A 22891-nucleotide genomic window follows, 5' to 3' on the forward strand; every position below is an offset into this window, starting at 1 on the left:
AAAAAAAAAAAAAAAAAAAAAAAAAGCGTGGGAGTAACGTCACAGCGCCCGCGCAAATTCGCCATTTTGTATAACGTGAACCGGCAGTTTTTTTTTTATATATCTCTTGCATCTGCTTCAAATTCTACCTGGCTGAATACAAAAATGCCTTTAACACAACAGAGTAAAAAGATACTTTTTAAATTGAAACTTATTTCTTACTAATATTATAAATGCGAATGTTTGTTTGGCCAGGACGACTGCATGGATCTTGCTGAAATTTGGCATAGATGAAAACTACTGTAGGCTACTGATTTATTTATTTTCTCACTCCGCACGGACGGATTCGCGGGCGACAGCTAGTATTTTAATGAATATTTACTTTATCTTCTTTCTTATATGTATCATTAAAAAGCAGCGCGAAAAAAATACAAAGAAAGTAACCCTTTAGATGTGACAGACTAAAAAAAGAACAGCATGTAGCCGTGTTGCCTGGAGAAAAAGAGAAAAAACATAGAGGGGGATGTCTAAAGAAAATCTTGAAAGTGATCTAGAACTTTCTGTATAAGAAGGAAATAAATGACATACCTACTTCATATTATGTCTGTTTTTTTAATGTATTTGAAGATAAGCATAGAATTTCTAATGCTATGTTTTTGAAGTCAAATTTGTTGAGTTTATTTACATATTTACGCTTACCTATTTAACTTCTTTCGTATTTAATTATGATAAATAGATATTTTATTAATATTATAAAAGCAAAAGTTTAGATCGATCGATTAAAGGTAGAAGGTATCTCCAGATCGACTACATGGATCTCACTGAAATTCATCATAGATGTAGAACATAGTCTGGAAGAAAGTTTTTTAATTACGCACGGACATCACGGAATAAAATCCGACAGTAATGGTATCGGCTCAACACTAGTCTTATTAAAATATCAAAGAATATTTCCCCTCACTAATCAATCTGACACTTGTTTTTGGTAACGAAAGCATCATTTTGTGCCAAAACAAAAGGATTCTAACTAAACTTATCTAAACTAGCGGTATCTCCGGAACAACGTATCTCGCTGAAATTTAGTATAGTTGTAGAACATAGTCTGGAAGAACACATAGGCTACTTATTTCGTTTTTTTTATGTCATATGGTGGCAAACGAGCGAGCGGACACCTGACATGCAATTGCATATGCGTTGCCTACCTTTAATGGACGGAGGAGAGGATGCACAGAAAGGAAATATTTTCCCTTTCCATGCATCCTCTCATCCGGAAAGTCCACTTTCACTTCCCATCCTTTCTATATAAGAAAAAGGATGGGAAGGGAAAGAGGGCTAAATTAGGCCACCGGGGCGCACACTCATCAGACTGTTCTTGGAATTGCTTCCACTTCACGCCTGTCTTCTGTGTGGTCGTGGTATTTCACCGGACGAGCCGGGACAATTCCTGCGAAGATGTTAAAGCTCGCTCTACCACTGTCTAAAACTAGTACGTTATAGTTTCATTCCGTTGTATTCTGAACAATTTATTGTAAAACAGTGAAAGTCTTGGCGGATTCCGAGCTATTCTTTCCACTTTCCTTTGTTAATACATTGTTTAGTTTTTTGTGTCTTCGTTTACTTGATTATATGATTACTAGCGATCGGCCGCGACAAAAACATAATTAAGTAGCCTATGTATTCTTCTATACAATGTTCTATATGTATGCCAAATTTCAATGAGATCCAAGCAGCCGTTCTAGAGATACCTTCAAACATCCATCCATCTAAACATTCGCATTTATAATATTAGTAAGATTTAGTTATTATTATTCGCTATGTCACACTTATATTAATTTGCTTTTATGTACTATATTATAGATAAGAAGTTACACGATAAATACTTATTAGTTTTACAAAATATGTTGTAATATTGCACTTAATTATATGATTCATTAGCTGTCGCCCGCGATTGCCTTCGAATTAAAAAAAACTATTGGTCGCAACGTAATGTTATATAGTCTAAAGCCTTCCTCTATAAATGGACTATCCAACAAAAAAAGAATTTTTCAAATCGGACAAGTCGTTCCGGAGATTAGCGCGTTTAAATAAACTCTTCCGCTTTATAATATTAGTATAGTTAAATAGGTTAACATAAATATGTTGATCTCAAAGTATTGACAAGTGACAGGTTTAATGCACAAAAAATTGATAAATTTGGAATCTATATATATAAAAGAAAGTCGTGTTAGTTACACTATTTATAACTCAAGAACGGCTTTACTGATATGCCTGAAAATTGTTGAGGAGGTAGCTTAGAGCCAGGAGACGGACATAGGATTCTATTTATTTAATTTTTTTCGAATCTATGCCTTGAAGAGCTGCTTTTTATTTAACTTATCTATATATTAAGTTTTTTTATATATCCACGCGGACGGAGTCGCGGGCGACAACTAGTTTTAATATAAAAAAATTCTCATAAGATCAACAGTATTGAAACTATGGTAAAGAGAAAGCTGGCAAAATTGTTTATTAAACAGAGCGTGATGAGTTTTGGCGAAAAATGACAGTTAAAATGTAGTCGAAAATGAATCGAGAATAAGTTTACGTTTACATATTTAGTTGATTTATGCTACATTATGATTAACTTTACATCTAAGGTTTTAAATACACCTTTTAGTCGAATGAACGTGAGTTTATGACACCAAAATCCGAGTTTTAAATATATTGTTATCTCTGTTTTGTCAAAGATAATGACAGGGATGACGATATGTTTTATACAGAGATTTATGCAAAAGGGATAGGAACGTTCAGACGATATAAATTACTGTTCATTACAATTGACAATATTATGTTACATCTATTAATCCAGGATAAGTACGTGGACAGATAGGATGCGCAGTAATGAACGCAATCACTACCGCCTGCCAGACTGCCTAGACCAGTGGTTCCCAAACTTATTTCGTCTACTGCCCACTTTGAGAATAAATATTTTTTTAGCGCCCCCATATTTTCACATATTTAAAAAACCACTGTAACTTCAAATTAAATTAATTAATTATCGTAAACCTATATATGTATATTAACGGAGAATTCCAAACGAAACTTTTACTATGATCCGCAACTTGAGACCTGCAGCGCCCGCAAGGGGGCGTTATCGCCCACTTTGGGAAAGACTGGCCTAGACTCTATCCGAAAGAGCAAGATGAACCACATATTACAAAATCAGCTGACCTGAAATTATTTCTTTTAAAACGTTGCAACCTCCGGTACTATATGTAATAAGTTGAAATAGACACGACCCCATGTGATATTGCATTTGTTTGTAATTAATGTTTGAGCTAGTAATGATTAAAATAAATGTGAGTAGGGATTTTTTCAAATGTCCGATCTATAATTAAATTGTTTCGAATCTCTGTTATTTTATCGAATAAAATTAGATATACCGAAATATTTTGGTTTTCTTAAAATGTATCTATTTAATTTTTTTTCTAGTTATGTTTGTTAGTTTAAAACAAATGCCTTTAGTCCATTGATAATTTAGTTATTTCTACAACATACGCGTTAAAAATATCCTACAGTTTGGTGGTATGTACTATTTTTAATAATTTTATTTTAGGAGCAGGCGGCGCGGGCGTCCGTGCTATTGCGTTGTCGCGTTCGGAATGAGGTCGCTATGCCAATTTTGTATTTTCAATCGTTAGTCGCGAACCGATAGCGAGTACTTTCACTGGTGTTTTTTTATTTAATTAAGGCAAAGGAGTATCGAGTGTCTTGATTCTAAATTAAGTTGTGGGGAATCTGAAAGTTTACGGATGAACATTGTCTCATAGTTCAAGAAAGTTAAACTTACATACATCCAATTTTACTTTTATGCCTAAACTTGTAATTATACGCAGTTTATATAAGACTTCAGAAAGGAGGTGATTCTCATTTAGATTGTATAGTCCGACAAGCGTATCTGGGCCGGTAAGAGGCGCTGCTATCGTGGATAGTTTTATCAGAAAATAAGTCAAATCTACATAGGTATACAAAATGGCATAGAAGATAATACTAAATGACAGCTAGAGTATTAAGCATCTTGTGAAACTTTTTTGAAATTGACAAGGCGGCGCTAGTGTGCTGTCATAATTTAGTTTTTCGCCACCGGGTCAAATAAGCTTGTAAGTCTGTATATTTTAATTTAAAATTTGAAGAGATATATACGACTTAAGGTCATTTAAGAACCAGCATACCATTTACTTAAATCAAGGCAACGCATCTGCAGTTCCTCTGGAGTTGTAGATGTTCATGGGTGTCGTTCATCACCTCAATGTTCTCGCCACTCCTTTGCTCCTTTATTTAAAAAAATGGTGTTCCTCTCCAAAGAGTTTATACGTATACATAATTTACCTTTTTGAATTCGATGGTTGTATTAAGAAGAGATAAAATTCATGCTTTTTATTTTATCATATACTTTATCTGTCATTGAAAGTGTTACACTTTCGTCCTTACCTCACGTGAATTATATTTATATACCTTATCATATTTATTTATTACTAGCTGTCGCCCGCGACACCGTGTGTGCGGAGTTAAAAGAACCTAATCAGTAGCCCATGTCTCCTTCCAGACTACCTTCTATATCTGTACCAAATTTCATTGAAATCCATGCAGCTGTTTTGGAGATACATTCAAACAAACATCCATCCATCCAAACATTCCCAGTTATAATATTAGTAAGACACCATCTGCGTGGAGTTAAAAAAAATAGTAGTCTATGTATTCTTCCAGACTATGTTCTACGTCTATGCCTTCAGCGAGATCTATGCAGCCGTTCTGGAGCCTTCTATTAAACATCCATCCACACATTCCCATTTATAATATTAGTGAGATGTAATTGTATTCTCATCTCCTTCTGTTTATTGTAGTCTAGTTTATTTATAGAGGTGATGCCCGTAAGATATGTACTTTCTCTCTCACACCTATTTAAGATTACATAAGAGTGAATGAGACAGAACTGTCTCGATCCTCAACTAGAGGTTTTTCCCGTGGTTTGAAATGTTTGCGTCATGAAATATTTATCGTAATGAATAAAAATTCCAATATTTGTGATTTTTCTTGTCACTATTAATGGATTAAGTAATTGATTTTAAGGAATGTAGAATAGTATATTTTAACACTCCTAGACGTTTTCTTTTATGACTATTTTTTTATATTTACCCGTGACATAAAGACGCGTCACATTTCAATGTTCATAACAAAAAGCAACGAGCAATGTCACCGTCAATGCAAATTAAACTTGTAATTACGCTAAAAGGTCGCGCGGAATCTATTCCCTATTAATATAACGACAATATAAACGTAGTTTACCACGGTCGTTACATCCGTTAACATGATATTACTAGATTCTATTATTTATAGCGATCGCTCTCGACTCCTTCCTAGTGGAATTAAAGCTTAATTAGTATGTGTTTTTACAGGCTATGTTCTACATCTATGCCAAATTAGCGAGATCCACGCTGCCGTACTAACGATTCCCTTACCCATCTAACATCCATCCATTTGCGTTCATAATATTAGTAAGATGTTAGTTCTTTTGAAGGGACAAGTATGCCACTATGTTTTATATGTGTTTTGGCAGTGGAAACCCACGGCTAGTTTATACGATTTTAATAGCTGTAACCAGTGGGTTTTCCATGTGAAATGCAAGCGCTAGGGTGTCACCCTTTTGTTTTAACATCCCGAAATATTTTATAATGGATGACGAGATTGTTTTTGTCTATTAGAAGGTAGTACTATACTCTGGTATGTATTTATGTTTGTATGCTCGTTCTGTTGTGAAATCGAGTGTTTTACTTTATTATAATAATGCAATATACAAGATGTTAGGCCTTTTTCCACTAGTCACTTGAATTTTCAGAAGTAAGATGTCATTTTTTTCATTCATTTTATAGTTTGTTTTAGATAAATATTTGGCGTAGATGTAGAATATAGTGTGGAAGAACACATAGACTACTAATTAAGTTTTTTTGATACCTCGCGGGCGGAGTTTATATTTTATTGTCACCCTATCGTATTTAACTATTTGTTTACCGGTGAGGAATTCAGTTTAAGGTCGTCTGTATATGTATGATGTTAGATTATTTTGATGTCAACTATTTACTGTAGAAACTTGAATATAACTTCCTGGATTTTTGTAATTTTCTTCAGTGGAAGTTTTTTTTTTTATAGGAATAAGCTTGTTTAAATGCTGACGGTTTATTTAATAGTGCTGGGTGTAAACGCATGTCATCTCACTTATTCTCTCTGAAATAAATTGAAACAACAATATATAGAAATGGTTCTGGATTTATATTATAAATTCCTAGCTAAGTGGAGACATCCCATGAAAAGCGTTACATCTTTTAATATGTTTCAAATGTAACTCTTTTCGTCGTTGGACTCGAAGTTTCTTCAACAATAAAATGACACGAGTTTAGTTACGGTTCTATGGAGGTGGGGCTCTGCGCGTGCGCATGCTCCAACCGCCATTACTAATATGATACGAATACATATGAATATGAACCCAACTTGTATAGTGATAAAGTTCATTTTCAATCGACTTGGTAGAGTTGTGTGGAGATTACTCGAGCGAATGATCTTAAATGTAATTACGTTTGATTTTATACTGTATCTTTTAGTGATAAGGTTTATTTTTCTGTGTTTGTATATCGTACCGTTAGCAGTGAAAGTGCTCAGTGCAAAAGTGAAACGGATGATTTAGAATGGCGCAACTTGGACGAGATTGGAGTATTAAAAAAAAGTAAGGAAATGTGAAAGGTTGAGGTTTTTCCTAAATACTTGAAGGATTAACTGTTTTATTGATTCTATCTCGTATTGTTACTGGGTTATATACTACTTATATCATTACGATGAAATTCCTTAATAGTGGGAAAGCGTCTAGTAGTAATTTTTTTGTTATTCTCAAGTCTTAAGATGTGGTACCATTTTTTAATGAAATAAAATCAAGTAGTTTTGAGTCGTCTTAGTTTTATTTAGTAGTTTAGAGAGGAGGAGGAGGAGAGAGAGGGGACAGCTTAGCTCCCCCCTTCCCCCCTTAGAGAATACGAGGTTAAAATAACAATACTAGGTTTATTGATGTAGGAATATGTTAACTCAATTTGGACAGTTGGAATAGAGGATATGATGGCCCCGTTATGACACACAAAAATGGTAATCTACCATCTGATTCATTGCCTCGAAAGTTGCCATTTTAATTCTATAGAAGTGGTGGGGGGTATAATAGAGTTAAATTCAAGACTGGTTTCAATATTTCCGATGCCCTGGGCGAGATTTTTGCCGCGTACTCTTTTGGTGTCGATGGAAATCTTCTTAAGATAGTGTTAGTTTTAGAGGACACTAAAAGGGTCCATTTATATCCGACTCTAACGCCTGTAGTGCCCCCTTACGCCAGGCGCCCTGGGCGGTCGCCCCAACTTCGCCCTACCCTTTGGGTCCTTAAATGACATTTATATTGAGAAAGTGAATGACATTGGTGAAAGTATATCATTCAGCAACAGCTTGATTCGTTTAACAGTAGGTTTTTACTGCGGAAATATCTGGACGACATATTTTTTATCACTTTCATTCTTTTAGAAATTATAAGGATAGCAATAATTTGAGTTTTTAAAGTAAATATTGTAATTAAAAGCTATAATATATATTGACACAGTTTGCAATTATTTATTTGCCACACGTACTCTGATAAGTATAGACCGCTTTGGGAGAGTTTTTTAAAGAGAGTATTCAATTATATTAATTTTATAATGTAGTGTTCGCATCGTCTTAAACTTTTTTAGATTAAGTAATCATTAATAACGATGATATAGAATACTACCTAACATACGAATGGTTGGTTTCTGAGACCCAAATATCTGTATTAAACATATCGTCATTCCTGTCATTATGTTTGATAAAACAGAGATTATGGTATGTTTTCAACGTGGACATTGGTCTCAGAAACCCTCGGTTAATCGATATCTCATGATATACGAAATAGATATTAACTCCTGGTTTTTTAGACCAAAATTGTTGAAAAACATGGTAATCATATGTTTTAAACGGAATTTTTGATCTCAGAAACCTACAGTGGGTGTGTTTTAGTGCATAATTAATGACTATGAGTGTGACAGTTTAACAAATTAAATTTATCAAATGTCTTATAATGATATGGCCAATGTTACCAACATTTGAAACAATATTGGCCACAAACTCGCGTTCGGCCCCCTGCGGCCTCTGGCGGCCGGCTGACCTACATACACCGTGCTCGCAACACGAAACTGACGATTGCTTGGAAAATACTCTTAAATAAACTATTTATCAATTAAAAAAAACAATAGACCTTGACAATGTTATACTGTTGTCTACTGTTGACTAATATGGATCAAATGATACCTCACACTTTGATATCATCTAGCCTTTTAGGTTAAAGGAGATCAAAAGACAATAAACCCTTGGTTTCTGAGACCAAAAGCTCTGTATCAATCTCATTATCATTGATAAAACAGAGATAACAATATGTTTTAAACGGAGATTTGGCTTTCAGAAACCCACTGTTAATGTCACGAGATAGTATTATAAATAAAAAAATTTAATAGCATGTTGTCACTCAATTTTCATTATTAACGTGACACGAAACTGGCACTTTATAATAATGGCTATGAACATGTTTAGTAAAATATTGTCATCCCTTTCGTTCTTTATGTACAAAACAGAGATAACATATATTTCGGCAGTGAAAACTCACGTTAACAATAACTCGAGGTGTATATCGCTTCCTTTAATAAAACCGACCCCACATTATCCTTGAGGTAAAGGTCGAACGTTGATAAGATTAAAATGTTCAACTCTTTGTTTTGTGCATTTTAGAAATATATTTAAAAATAAACATAGCGGTATTCTCCTTTTTTATAATCACGCCAACATTTATATTAAATAGAAACAGTAGATTTTTAATAAGTTATGTACAACTTTAAAATATTAAAAGTTTTATATACATATGATATAGTCTAAATAACAAATCAACCTTCAAGAAGCGAGCATACCTAAAAGGCCGACAACGCATCTACAGTTCCTCTGGTGTTGCAGATGTCCATGGGTGTCGTTGATCACCTCGGTGTTCCCGCAGCTCGTTTGCCCCCTTCTCTTATAAAAAAATATGACTAACAATTATGATCGGTTTTACCAACCCTAGCTCTTGTACTATATTCATATTAAGGTACTATGCTCTCGGTTTGACCTTGAAAGTCCTTGAAGTTTTCCCTACGTTAATTTGCCAATAATTATGTCCTTAAACAAGATAATACTTAGCTCTTGTACTATATTCAACTCAAGATCCTATGCCCTTTGTTTGACCTTGACAGTTCTTTCCATGTTCCTTGTTTAGTAATTCGCCAATAATTAATTCCTTGAACAAGATAATTTCTCATAAATATTTATAAGTAAACTAGTTAAAATCATATCTTCATGAAATACTCCAATCCCACATCAAAGACGAGTAAATAATAAGCTATTAAGTGTACACAAAGGAATAACAACTTTATTGCATTGATGTTAAAGTATGAAATTGTATAACAAAGAGAGCAGCGCTAAAATGTAGCGGTGTGTTGTAGGTCGTCAGAACGGGGTCAGTGGGTTAGGCCTTACTCGCGTGTGCGATTGCCCTGAACTTGATGTTGTGTAGCCAATGTTATGTCAATTTTGTAGCCGATGGGATACTTATAAATAATACAACACAACAATTTACATCTAGAGATGTCTAGACTCACATCTGTACGGACTAATATTTTAAATGTAAAAGTTTGGATGTATGAATGGATGGATGTTTGTTGTCACCAGAATGGCTGCGTGGAACACATAGGCTACTAATTAAATTTATACCTCGCAGATGGAGTCGCGGGCGACAGCTAGTGTAAAATAAAAATGTTGCAAACTTTATTAATCCAAAATTACCGTGGGTTTCTGAAATGCTAATGACAGGGATGACGATATGTTTTATATAAAGATGGTATCAGAAACTATCTGTTAGATAAATCCGTGTAACACAATGATTAATCTTTAATATACACAATGTGATATCCTTTAAATTAATTCATTGCTTTACTTATCAGATATGAATACTTAGTTCCTTATAATGTTAAAATGAAAATCCGACAGTGTGCCGGTGTACTGGCTCAACATTAGTCTTGTAAAAATGTCGATGTTTATGTCCCCTCACTAATCATTCAACACTGGACTTGTAACGAAGGCTCGCCATTCACAACAAAGGATTCTAACTTATGTCTAAAAATAAAAACTTCGTCTTTTCGCTATAATTCATCGCTTACAAGATTCATACGATTATTGAATGTCTAGATCAGTAATCTTAGGCAATTTGCTAAACAATAAACTTTACAATTACTCTTCCGTCTAGTATTTATATATTTAAATCTTATGTCATTGTAATAAGGTTTAATTTTGAACAATGTAAATGGGTGCGCTAAAATGTTATTCGCTCTAGGCCGCATAACTGTGTCAGTGTGTCAGATATAAGCTGTCTCCCTCCCCCCTTACCCGTTAGCCCTGAACTTGAGATATATTTTATGTAATGTTTTAACATAATCTATGTTAACTACTGATGTCATGGATATTCCATGGATATCATGGGTATAAAAAAATAAATTCCAGCTGGATATCTTAACGCGTTTTTCGAGAAATGGTCTTGACAGACAGACGGACTACAATGTGATCCTATAAGGGTTACGTTTTTTACCTTTCAAGGTACGGAAACCTAATTAATTCAACAAATATTTATATCATCCCCACTGTGCAACTGGCAGAGCGGATTTTTATCGTAAATAAAATTGATCTTAATACGATTTCAACAAGTTTTAATTAGAAAAAAAGTAAAAAAAGACATGGAAATATAAAAAAAAACCTTTTATAATCGGATAAAGTTCAATTTTGTCTACGATATAAATCTGCTCTCCTGGCATGTGAACGGACCTTTATACTATTAAGTAGAGGTTATGTTTTGTTAATTAGTTAATTGTTAATCTTTGATTAAATAACGTACTTGTGATTATTATTAAAATGTTCACTTTATGTGTAAAGTTCAAGAATTAAAAAAACTACGTCAATATAATACGAATGTTTGGATGGATGGATGGATTTGAAGGTATCTCAGCTATTTGTGTCTCGTTGAAATTTGTCATAGATGTAGAACATTGTTTGGAAGAACACATAGACAAGTAATTCAGTTGTTTATACCGCGCAGACGGAATCGCACGCGAGAGGTAGTTTTGAAATAAAACGATAGGTACATGAATATTGCCAGAGAATTATAACTTGTCTCATAAAGTCATTTGTTACAGAAAAGCTAACACAATTAAACTCTAAACAAAGTTAAATTACAAACTGGAATAGTATTGTATTCAAATTAAATTCAAATGGAAAGACAAGTTGGTTTTCTATCTCGTATATTTAAAACAGAGAAATTTATATATTTTCGTACTTTATGTTTTTTTTTTTATATCAAAAGGTGGCAAACGAGCGAGCGCCCACCTGATATCGCTGAAATAGCGAAGTGACCGTTACCCATAGACATACGCAATTACATATGCGTTGCCTACCTTTAATCGACGGAGGAGAGGATGCACAGAAATAAAATATCTTCCCTTTCCATGCATCCTCTCATCCGGAAAGTCCATTTTCACTTCCGATCCTTGCCTTATAAAGAAAAGGATGGGAAGGGAAAGAGGACTATATTAGGCCTCCGGGACGCACACTCATCAGACGAAACGCGGAATTGCTTCCACTTGACGCCTGTCTTATAAATGCACAGTTATGATGATGGATGGATGTTTGTTAGAAGGTATCTCCGGAACGGTGCGGATTTCGCTGAAATTAGGCATAGATGTAGAATATAGTCTGGAAGAACACATATGCTATTTGTTAAACCTTTTTTTGATTTCCTAAGCTAGTTTTCTATGTTTACACAGAGTAGCATAAAAATCTGTAAATCTACAGATCTAGTCATAAATCAATCATAGGCAGTTTATATTTTTATCGACTATATAACCTAAAAAATGTCTTTAACTCGGTCACGGCACAAATTCGAGTTTCGGCATCCGATAGACGCTCGTTAACCTCAAATTAATTAAGAATAAATTAAAAATATCTACTCGATATTCCAGAATGTTCCAATTAATATTAATAATAGCCTATAAATATAACCTTTCATCACAAGATGATAACAGACTTTATGATGAACTAGCTGTCGCCCGCGACTCCGCGCGGTATTAAAAAGCTTAAAAATTAGGCCTCCGGGACGCACACTCATCAGACTGTACTTGGAATTACTTCCACTTGACGCCTGTCTTCTGTGTGGTCGTGGTATTTCACCGGGCGAGCCGGACCGATTCGTGCGAAGATGTTAAAGCTGGCTCTACCACTGTTAAAATTACAGTTAATAATTAATTAACACATTCGATTTAAGTTCAATTCGTTGATCCTAATCATTCGTAAATCAATAACACGTTCGCTCAGTCGGCGGGCAACCGCAACGTGACATTATCACGTGTCCCGCTCCGGTTGTCGTCGCGTGACACGCAGCACGGCACGTCCGTCAACTGGGCAAAGGATTCGGTTCGTGACACGTTTTAGTTGACGAATTATCATAGTTTAAATAAACTATGTATAAATTTTTTAAGTAGTTATGGAATATAATACACTTCCCACTTAGGAACGAATGAACAATGTAAGCTTGTGTATGAGTTGACTACAATTTGTTAAATCTCTATCAGACGAATGGTTGACAATAATAGTTGTGTAGTTTAAGATTTGAACCTATCATTGCATGACAGGTAGTCCGTACTCTTAACCATTAGACTATTGGTCCTTGAATATAACTATGTTATTAAAATCTTGTCTACTAATATATAAAATCTGGATGACCGGATGGATATTTTTTTTAAATTGTGTTTTTGGAAATTATATATAAGTACGAATTACTAATAAAATGATGAAATATGAATAATATTTTTCGATCTTACCGATAGAAAAAGTTAAGTTTATGTTTAAGTTGATTATCGATAAAACTCGAATAAAATGACATTTTCTAAAAATGATTCCTAGCTAGATCGATTTATCGCCCCCGAAACAACCTATATACTACATTTTATGAAAATCGTTGGAGCCGATTCCGAGATTAGATATTAAAGATATGGGATAAATGCGAATGTTTGGATGGACAGATGGATGTTTCTTAAAAGCACTCCAGTACGGCTGCATAGACTACTCGAAATTTGGCATAGATGTAGAACATAGTCTGGAAGACATATAGGCTACTTATAAAGTTTTATTTTTAATTGTGCGCGGACGTAGTCGTATATATCTTTTGTTTGTCGTACACTTATTGTTGAAAATCTCACGTTTATTTAATATATTCAAATGCAAATAAATTGTGAAATATGAAAGTTTGCAATATGTTTGTTGTTCATCAAACGCCATTTTAGTGAAGCGGGCCAAGGATATTAATATATATTGCTTTTGATACGGTTCGTATATCTTTTGAGGTTCGCATGCAATTTTAAATCTTAATCAGTTTGTCATAAAACTGATAATTGATTGTTATTTTAATATAAGGGACGTTTTTGGTTAGGTTTTTTTTTAATATTGTTTTAGTGTTGGAAAATACATTTAAATAGATAACAAATGAGCAAAATATCAACACAAATTAGAACTTAAGATTTGTAAAATGTTTATATTTTTTTTAATACATATTTATAATAAAATGATAGCTAATGTAGTTATTCTAATATGAAATAAAGTGGTCTGTCTCCTAATATTTAACAAAATTGACATTTTTAAGTATCGTGATATGACGTATATGTAACATGTTGATATGTTACATTGTCATATGTTACATTTTCATATGTAACATGTTCATATGTACCAGCATAAAGTAACAGTATGTAAAATACAATGTAAACAGCAATGGTGGGGCGCGAGGATTTAGGTCAGTCTCGCGGTTGACTCACAAGTCTGGGGTATGCATGATTGTTGACGTGCGTCTAGTCATGCAATACCTGTATTTCGTTTATTAAGCTGCCCCTCCTATCTATAAATAAAATCACAATTTTATCATATGGTGGCAAACGAGCGAGCGGTCACTTCAAATCGCTGAAATAACGAATCCACCGTTTCCATGGACTTACGCAATTGCAGAGGCGTTTTCTACCTTTAATCAACGGAGGGGATGCACAGGAAGACAATGTTTTCCCTTCCTATTCATCCCCTCACCGAGAAAATCTATTTCCACTTCCCATCCTTTCCTTATAAGAAAGTGGGCGGGCGGGCTACTACTATCTTACTAATATTATAAATGCGAATGTTTAGATGGATGGATGTTTGTTTGAAGGTATACGGAACGGCTAAACGGATCTCGAACACATAGGCTACTTATTATTATTTTTTTTAATTTCGCCGGCGACAGCAAGTCTTTTATATTTATTCATTAAATTTACTTCATCAGTATTAAAACAAAATGTGTGTAATAAAACCTCTTTATCTAAACTACAAACATTTGTTACGTTAGGAAATAGTACAGAACAATGGACGGCTCGTTATGTATTTATGTCCGCGCTCCAAATCTGTATTTGTCCTATATACCTGGCCCCGTGCGATAGTTCCAACTAGTTAAGTCGTACTAGTTGACTTATTGACCGTTGATTTCTGACACTAAAATATCTGTATAAAACATATCATCGTCCCTGTCTACCATCTTTGACAAAACAGAGATAACAATATGTTTTAAACGAGGATTTTGGTTTTAACACGGTGAGTGTTGGTAAATCGGATAAGAAGGACAACTCACAAGATAGGATTTAAAATTTACGTTTGATAAGAATGAAAGAGAATAAATAAAATCGCCATATCAAAGACCGGCAATGCATCTGCGATTCCTCTGGTATTGATGTCCATGGGCGTTCATGAACACCTCGGTGTTTCCACTGCTCTTTTGACCTCTATTCTTGTAAAAAAATGTGTAATAAAATGTCTAGCAGACGTAAGATATAAAGATTTGTATCAGCAAAGATATAACCGTTCCATTGTCAACTAAAATAGTTTTGACTTGTGCGGTATCATTCTATTATTATTCCCCAGTGTTAAGAGTACAGTCAGCAGATATTTTTTTAATATTTTAATTAACTGCTATTTTTAGGTAACTACTACATTGTAGGTAGAGTCGGCACAAAAAGGCTTCGACTTCCAAATCGATATATTTGCCAATTTAGTCCAAATCCCTTCTTCACTTGTTAACCTTACATTTCATCTCACAAATGAATTTATAATATTTTGATAAAAGAAATCACTTTAATAGCAATCATAATATGAAATAGTTATGTTAACCCGGTTTTTTGGAAGGTTCTCGAAATCATTAGCACGCTACTAGTTGTCGACAGGCGATAGCGCAAACTTTACCTATATTTGAATAATAACGCTAGTATAGTTTTTATGTTTGTTAAATTATTTGTTTTTTTAATCTGTATGGATTTATGAACATGGGCGTCAACGCATCTGCAATTGCTGATGTCTAAGGGCAGCGGTCGCTTCGCTATTTCGGCGAATACAGCTGGTCGATTGCTCGTTTGCGTTATAATAAAACATATTAGTAAGAGTTTAATTTGTTTTGTAAAAGACCTTAGTTACCCTAATTTGATCATCACTACGTTTAACATCATGATTTTCACAATATCTTACTGCTTACTATCCTGGATGGATGCATGGATAGATGAATGTTTATTTGTTTGAAGTTTTAGGAAGAAAATCCGACACTATGTCGGTGTACTAGCGCAACAGTAGCTTTACTAAAATGTCGACGTTTATGTCCCCTCACTAATCATTCTGACGCTTGACTTGACAAAAGCGCGCCATTGGCGCCAAAGGATTCTAACTATTAATGTCTAAAAGAAGGTACCTCCGGAGCGGCTGAACGGATCTCGCTAAAATTTGGCATTGATAACATAGTCTGAAAAAACACATAGGCTATATTAACTCTTTTTTTATTTCTGTGCGGACGGAGTCGCGGGTGACAACTAGTAAAACATATAAATCAATTATCGTAATGGCGTCTATGTATGGAATTTGACGTCTATTTAGTTAAATTAGGCTTTCAATTGTAATTATGGGTAAATGGGTTTTAACACCTTTTGGTGTCTCTGACTGACATTTTGAAAGGCGACATCTTTTGTACTTAATGCATATTTGTTATGTAACTAACGAAAATTAAAATATATCCGTGCGAAGATGTTTTCACAATATTAACAATGTATCTTCAGCCAATCGAGCAATTATACAATGCAATTGTAACCTTATTCCATTGGTATAAAGTTGAAATTACTTTAAGACTGTTGCATTAAGAATCAAACCTTGAACGTGATAGGATCGAGGCCGCTATATTCTTGCGGAAGGTTATGTTGCATGCTTACAGTAATTTTTTTATACTAATACTATCTAATTTACACTTTATTGTTGTCGAAATAGAGTTCAAATTTATTATTCACATAATGTTATAGTAAATCTTAAGCTATTTTAAACATTATTGCATAAAAGATTAGGTGTAAAATAGCTTGTATGTACATCTAGGTCAATTAGGTATAGAATTTTTTGGCATTTAATTGCCATGGCAACGGGATTTCTCTTCCTAGCGCTTAGTAACTGAACGGTACAAAGTGCGGATGTTTTTTGCACGGATTAGACGTAATATGTACCGTTACTTTGATGGGAACCCGAGACTATTTAATGTCGCACTTATTAAGTAATGTCCCTTTATTTTTAAAGTAACTGTCGCCTACGACTACGTCCGCGCGAGATTATAAACAATTTTAATGAGTATCCTACTTGTACTTCTAGACTATGTTCTATATGTATGCCAAATGTCAGCTAAATCCGTTCGGTCATTCCGAAGATACCTTGAAACAAACATCCATCCATCCATCTTATCTTACCTATAATATTACTACCTGTCGCCCGCGACTCCGTCCGCGCGGGATTAAAAATAGACTTTGACCGATTCTCAGACGTACTCAATATGCTCACAAAATTTCATGAGAATCGGTCAAGCCGTTTCGGAGGAGTATGGGAACGAAAATTGTGACACGATAATTTTATATATAAGATAAATGCGTATCTTTAGATGGATCGCTGTTTGGTATCTCCAGAACAGCTGCACGGTTTTCATAGTCTCGAAGTACACATAGACTACTAATTAAGTTTTTTTCAATTCTGCTTGGACGGAGACGCGGGCGACAGTTAGTTTTCTTTATAAAATAACAATTAATATTATTCCTTTTTTAATCTGTGTAAGATTGACGCGTTCTAGTTACAATACAAGAAAATAATAAGCAGTTATCGCCCGTCAAGGTTTCGAGGAAGTTGTTCCAACGTCGGCTTTCTTCGGAAATCTTCGTGCGTGTTAAGGTTAATGATAATTATGTCGCCTGTAATTTGTCTATACAGACAATTTGTGATTTGCCTGGGTAACAAATTAGCATGTTATATTAGGACATGTAAAGGTGACACTTCATTGACTGTCATTCTGTGCAGCCATTAAAATTTTTGGACTAATGAAAATGTAACTAATAAAAAAAAACCTCTTTACAATATCTCTTTAATTTTTTAATTGTACGATATGCAGTACCTTCCTTAAAGGCCGGCAACGCGTCTGCGGTTCCACTGGCGTTGCGAATGACCATGGGCGTCAGATCAAAAAAAAAGTTTGCTATGTCTAACAATTTTCCTGGGCAAATTCAATACACGCGGAGCACACTATTTGCTAGTAACATACATCTCGGCACGCGTCATTCTGATAAGTATTATATCTTAATTAAATGATTTATTGTATTGTTTATTATTTAAAATCAACAATATTCTATGTTGAAATAAACCTAAACATTATTAACACGTGAAGCGTTCGTACCCCCTTTATAAGGGAAAGGAAATTGTTTGTACAGATGAATAAGAAATTTGCCACAATTAAAATTCATGGAGAGAAGTGCATAAAGCACTATTAACAGGGGTTGAAACAAACAGCGTCTATTGCACGAATGGATCGGCTCGCCTGTTGAAATAACACAACCACAAAGAAGACACGCCTCAAGTGGAAGAAATTCCGCGTTTTCCCTGATGAGTTTGTGCCGAAGGCCTAATCTTGGTATACTTTTTTTTATATCATAGGGTGGCAAACGAGCGAGCGGCCACCTGAAATCGCTGAAATAGCGAAGTGACCATTGCCCATGGACATACGCAATTGCATATGCGTTCCCTGCCTTTAATCGACGGAGGAGAGGATGCACAAAAAGAAAATATTTTCCCTTTCCATGCATCCTCTCATCCGGAAAGTCCATTTCCACATCCCATCCTTTCCTTATAAGAAAAAGAGTGGGAAGGGAAAGAGGACTAAATTAGGCCTCCGGGACGCACACTCATCAGACTGCACGTGGAATTGCTTCCACTTGACGCCTGTCTTCTGTGTGGTCGTGGTATTTCACCGGGCGAGCCGGGACAATTCGTGCGAAGATGTTAAAGCGGGCTCTACCACTGTCTTCTTTCCCTTCCCACTCCTTTATTATAAAGAAAGGATGGGAATTCGAGCAGGGAACGTATAAGAATGTGACCACTTGCACTTTTTGTTACCTTAAAATAAAAAAAATATGATTTTTGGTTTAATTTCGACCAATTGCTGGCTGGTAGTTTCAATAAAACCTTACTTATCCGATGAAATATTCGGATGCGGTAAATATAACAATGACCCATTTAATGTTATCTTAGAACTGTTAGAAACGAAGAGATCTGATAATTCTACTTATTGTAACAATTATTTCGTTTTTCCATTCTAATTGCTACAAAAAACTACGTTCAGGTTATATTATAAAATATTAAATTGTTACTAAGAAATAGATTTATATGAATCACGCGAACAAACAAAAACTGGTTGTATTGAGGTTAGGAATTCAAAGATTCACGTGCAAAAGAAACGCTTTATATTGTTTGAATCGACATTTCAAATCTAGTATTTTAAAAGTCGATTCAAACTTCTGTCAATTTCCATGTTTTAGTCAATATTTTATTTGTAATTTATACAAATATTCTACTTGTCAAGCCATCTAATTTGGTAACCATGTTGTGATGGCTATACAAAAATATGTGAACGTCCATTTTATACTCGTTAAATTGAAATTAAAACGATATTACTTACTTACTTACTCCGCTGGCGCATCGACCCAAAGTGGGTCTTGGCCTCCGACACAAGAGATCGCCAAAGAAAACGATATTGAATTTTCGAAATGTAGAAGAAGGGTCAGGCGCGCACGTCTGCCTATCCACTGAGTTAAGATTGTTGTACCCAAATATTATCTTTAAATCTTTAACCAATACTTCGTTTATTTGCAGGCAGTGGACTGGTGGTCAGTGGGCGTCCTTACATATGAGCTACTCACGGGCGCGTCTCCCTTCACCGTTGAGGGTGAGAGGAACACGCAGCAGGAGATCACCAAGAGGATAGTACGCTGCAGTTACCCCGTGCCCAATGAAGTCAGCCCTCAAGTACAGGATTTTATTAAGAAGTGAGTTGTAGTGTTTCACGAAAGTATTTTATTAACAAAACTAGTTGTTATTGGTAGGCTATTTGTTCTTCCAGACTATGTTTTACATCTATGTCAAATTTCAGCGAGATCCATGCAGCTGTTCTCAAGATACCTTCTTAAAACATCCATCCGTCTTTACTTTTGCATTTATAATATTTGTAAGATAATATGTAAGTATAATATTCCAGGCTCCTGGTGAAAGACCCAAGACGACGTTTGGGCGGCGGCGAAGGTGACGCTGAGGAACTCAAGAGACATCCCTTCTTCCAGGTTAGAGCATATTTTTATCTAGAAGTAGTCAACTATCTATCATGTACTATTAAGTCGCTTGGTGGAAAATAGGTTTAATAATCCCTTACTCTACTAGGAACTGGACTGGGGCGCGGTCTCCCGGAGAGAAGTTGCCGCCCCCTTCGTGCCCGCGTTGTCGCACGCGGCGGACACGTGCAACTTCGCGGACGAGTTCACTCGCATGCCGCCCACCGACTCGCCTGCGCAGGCGCCGCGACATCACGATAAATTGTTCCTAGGTAAGAAATTTTACCTAGTTTTGGAAGTCTAGAAATCTTGTCTGGTGTTATAACACCAGGCGTTTGTTGTTAAAATCAATAATACTTGTTTATCTTCCTTTGTAGAAGAACGGATAACCTAATAGTTTTAACGTATAGATGCCTTTGAAATATTTCCTTATGATTTCTCAAAGGTAAAGAAAAGGATTTCGTGAAGAACAATTTTTATTTAGAAATTTTATTATCTGCCTACAATGTAAATTGATTTAATTAATATTCTAGAAAGTATATTTTCTAGGTTCGTTTAATTATTTTAACACATTAAATGCCAATTACACTAAAAACTAAAAACTGTATACATGGATGCATCTTACAATGCAATCAGCGTTGAATGTGTTAAAACTATTATACATAAATATGTTGCAGGTTACTCGTACGTGGCGCCGAGCATATTGTTCTCAGAGAACATAATATCTGATCAGATTTGGATGCAGGCGACAGGACAGAAGCATGATAAACTCAAAGGATGGGTGGCTAAGGTAATTCTTTTCATTCCAAACTCCAAGTTTTAAAATCATATCTGTAATAACTGTAAAATTTTGGTCCATTCATCGTAGGTTTCTAAGACCAAAATGTCCGTTTAAAACATATTGTTATCTCTGTTTTCTCAAACACTACTAGAATTACATTTTCATTGGGTTTTATATGCAAATTTTGGTCTCAGAAATCCAAGATTGATGTACTTTATTTATGTCATCTATTTATATTAATATTTCTATTTAAAATGTTATATTCCTTTAATTCTGTCGTTTTTTACATAAACTAAAGCATTAATATAATTGTTCCAGGACTCTCCATTCTTCCAAAAGTACGCAGTAGACCTGAGCACTCCTCTGTTGGGGGACGGCTCCTACTCTGTCTGCAGGAAGTGCATACACAGGCAGACGGGCAAAGAATATGCTGTTAAGGTATATAGTAAACAGGCTGTTGTCCGCGACTCCGTCCTCACTGAATTAAAAAAAAACTTAATTAGTAGCCTATGTGTTCTTCCAGACTATGTTCTACATCTGTGCCAAATTACATCAAGATATATGCAGCCGTTCCGGAGATACCTTCAAACAAACATCCATCTAAACATTCGCATTTATAATATTAGTAAGATTTCCTTTAGTAGTTAAGAGAGATAAATACTAATAATATGAGTAATCAAAAACTTATTTATAGCCATTTTAGTCTTTACACTATAATTTTAGCCTAATTTTAGTCTTCTTCCCCTTTTGGAAGTAGGTTTGGCTGAGGAGACACATAGGGAAGAGAAATATTTTCTGTGTGTCTCCTTCGTCGATGTAAGCAATACGCCTACAATTGCCCATGTCTATTCTCAGAGATGGCTTCGCTATTTCGGCGAATTTAGGTGATCCTTTGTTCCTTTAAACAATTACATAACACAGTGGCTATTAAAGAAATCCTATATTTGGTTTTAGTATAAGAAAAATACACAAAATATATAATTTGTTATATTTTCAGATAATCTCATCACAAAAGAAGGACGTGAAGCAAGAAATAGAACTGCTGAAGGCATGTCAGGGATGTCCATACATTATCACACTGCACGAAGTCTTCCATGATTCTGTAAGTATTGTAGTCTGCACATATCTTGTACGCTTTGAACTTCTTGTGAGCAAGTGCTCAGAACAATGCTAGGTGTGTTAAAAGGATCTTGGACTGATAAGATATTTGAATAGAACTATAATTGATAAAGTAATATTTATAAGTGATTTATTTTCAATTTGCATTTTGTTTTATACATTTTAATTATTCTATTTTATTGAAATGTTTGTTTGTTATTATTTTAATACAAGCTGTAGCCCGTGACTCCTTCCTCGCGGCATTAAAAAAAACATAATTAACAGCCTATATGTTCTTCCAGAGTATGTTCTATATGTATGTAAAATTTCATCAAGATCCGTTCAGTAGTTCAGGAGATATCTTCAAACAAACATCCATCTAAACATTCGCATTTATAATATTAGTAAGATTTGTATTAGTATTTTTATATGTTCTCAGACTCTTTAAAATATATGTAAATGTGTACTAGATATGAATATCGTAATTTTGAAATCTAAAATCATGTTCTTTCTTAACTAAATTTTACAATTGCTGTAACAAAAACTGATTAAAACTTTTATATTTGATCCATAGTCAATTTTAAAAAAATATTTCTAATTTAAATATTTTGCAGGCATTCACATACATAGTGATGGAGCTAGCTAGCGGTGGTGAGCTGAGCGGGCACTTTGGTGCAGCCGGGCTTGGGGAGCAGGTGGCGCGCCGGCTGCTCACACAGCTCGCCCTCGCTACACGGCACATGCATGCTCGGAGAACTGTGCACAGGGACCTTAAGCCTGAGGTATGAACTAGATATTGAATCAGGTTATAAGACATAAGGCGATAAAAGAGCATCGATGGCTTAGAGGTTAAAGTTAACTTGTAATGCAGGTTTTGGGTTCGAATCCCGCCATGTACCAATGTGTTTTTCGATTTCCGATTTACATATGTACATTTAAACGTTCGAGGACTTACACTTAGTGTAGATTTAATTTAGAATTAATGTATAAATTTTTCTATAAGTTTGTTTTATTTTTTTAGAATATTCTGCTGACATCGTCCCGCTTGCACGAGGCTCGTGTCAAGGTGGTGGACTTTGGTTTCGCGCGACGTCTGCCCGACCACGACGACCGGCCGCGGATGATGACGCCTTGCTTCAGGTAAACTGTTTGCCCG

General features: G+C 35.0%; 1 protein-coding gene across 2 annotated transcripts in view; it reads left to right on the top strand.

Moving 5' to 3' along the window:
• The window catches only part of LOC106125773 (ribosomal protein S6 kinase alpha-4), a 75270-nt gene that overhangs the window by 47591 nt on the left and 4788 nt on the right, over positions 1-22891 (top strand). For both annotated transcript variants that reach the window (XM_013323112.1, XM_013323113.1), the window contains exons 7-14: positions 19405-19577; positions 19787-19868; positions 19966-20128; positions 20534-20646; positions 20956-21075; positions 21635-21739; positions 22350-22517; positions 22757-22875. In XM_013323112.1, coding sequence (XP_013178566.1) covers positions 19405-19577; positions 19787-19868; positions 19966-20128; positions 20534-20646; positions 20956-21075; positions 21635-21739; positions 22350-22517; positions 22757-22875 — 1043 coding nt within the window. The remainder of the gene's footprint in view (positions 1-19404; positions 19578-19786; positions 19869-19965; positions 20129-20533; positions 20647-20955; positions 21076-21634; positions 21740-22349; positions 22518-22756; positions 22876-22891) is intronic.

Source organism: Papilio xuthus, unplaced genomic scaffold (genome assembly GCF_000836235.2).
Source record: "Papilio xuthus unplaced genomic scaffold, Pxut_1.1 DF825783.1, whole genome shotgun sequence".
NCBI lineage: Eukaryota > Metazoa > Arthropoda > Insecta > Lepidoptera > Papilionidae > Papilio > Papilio xuthus.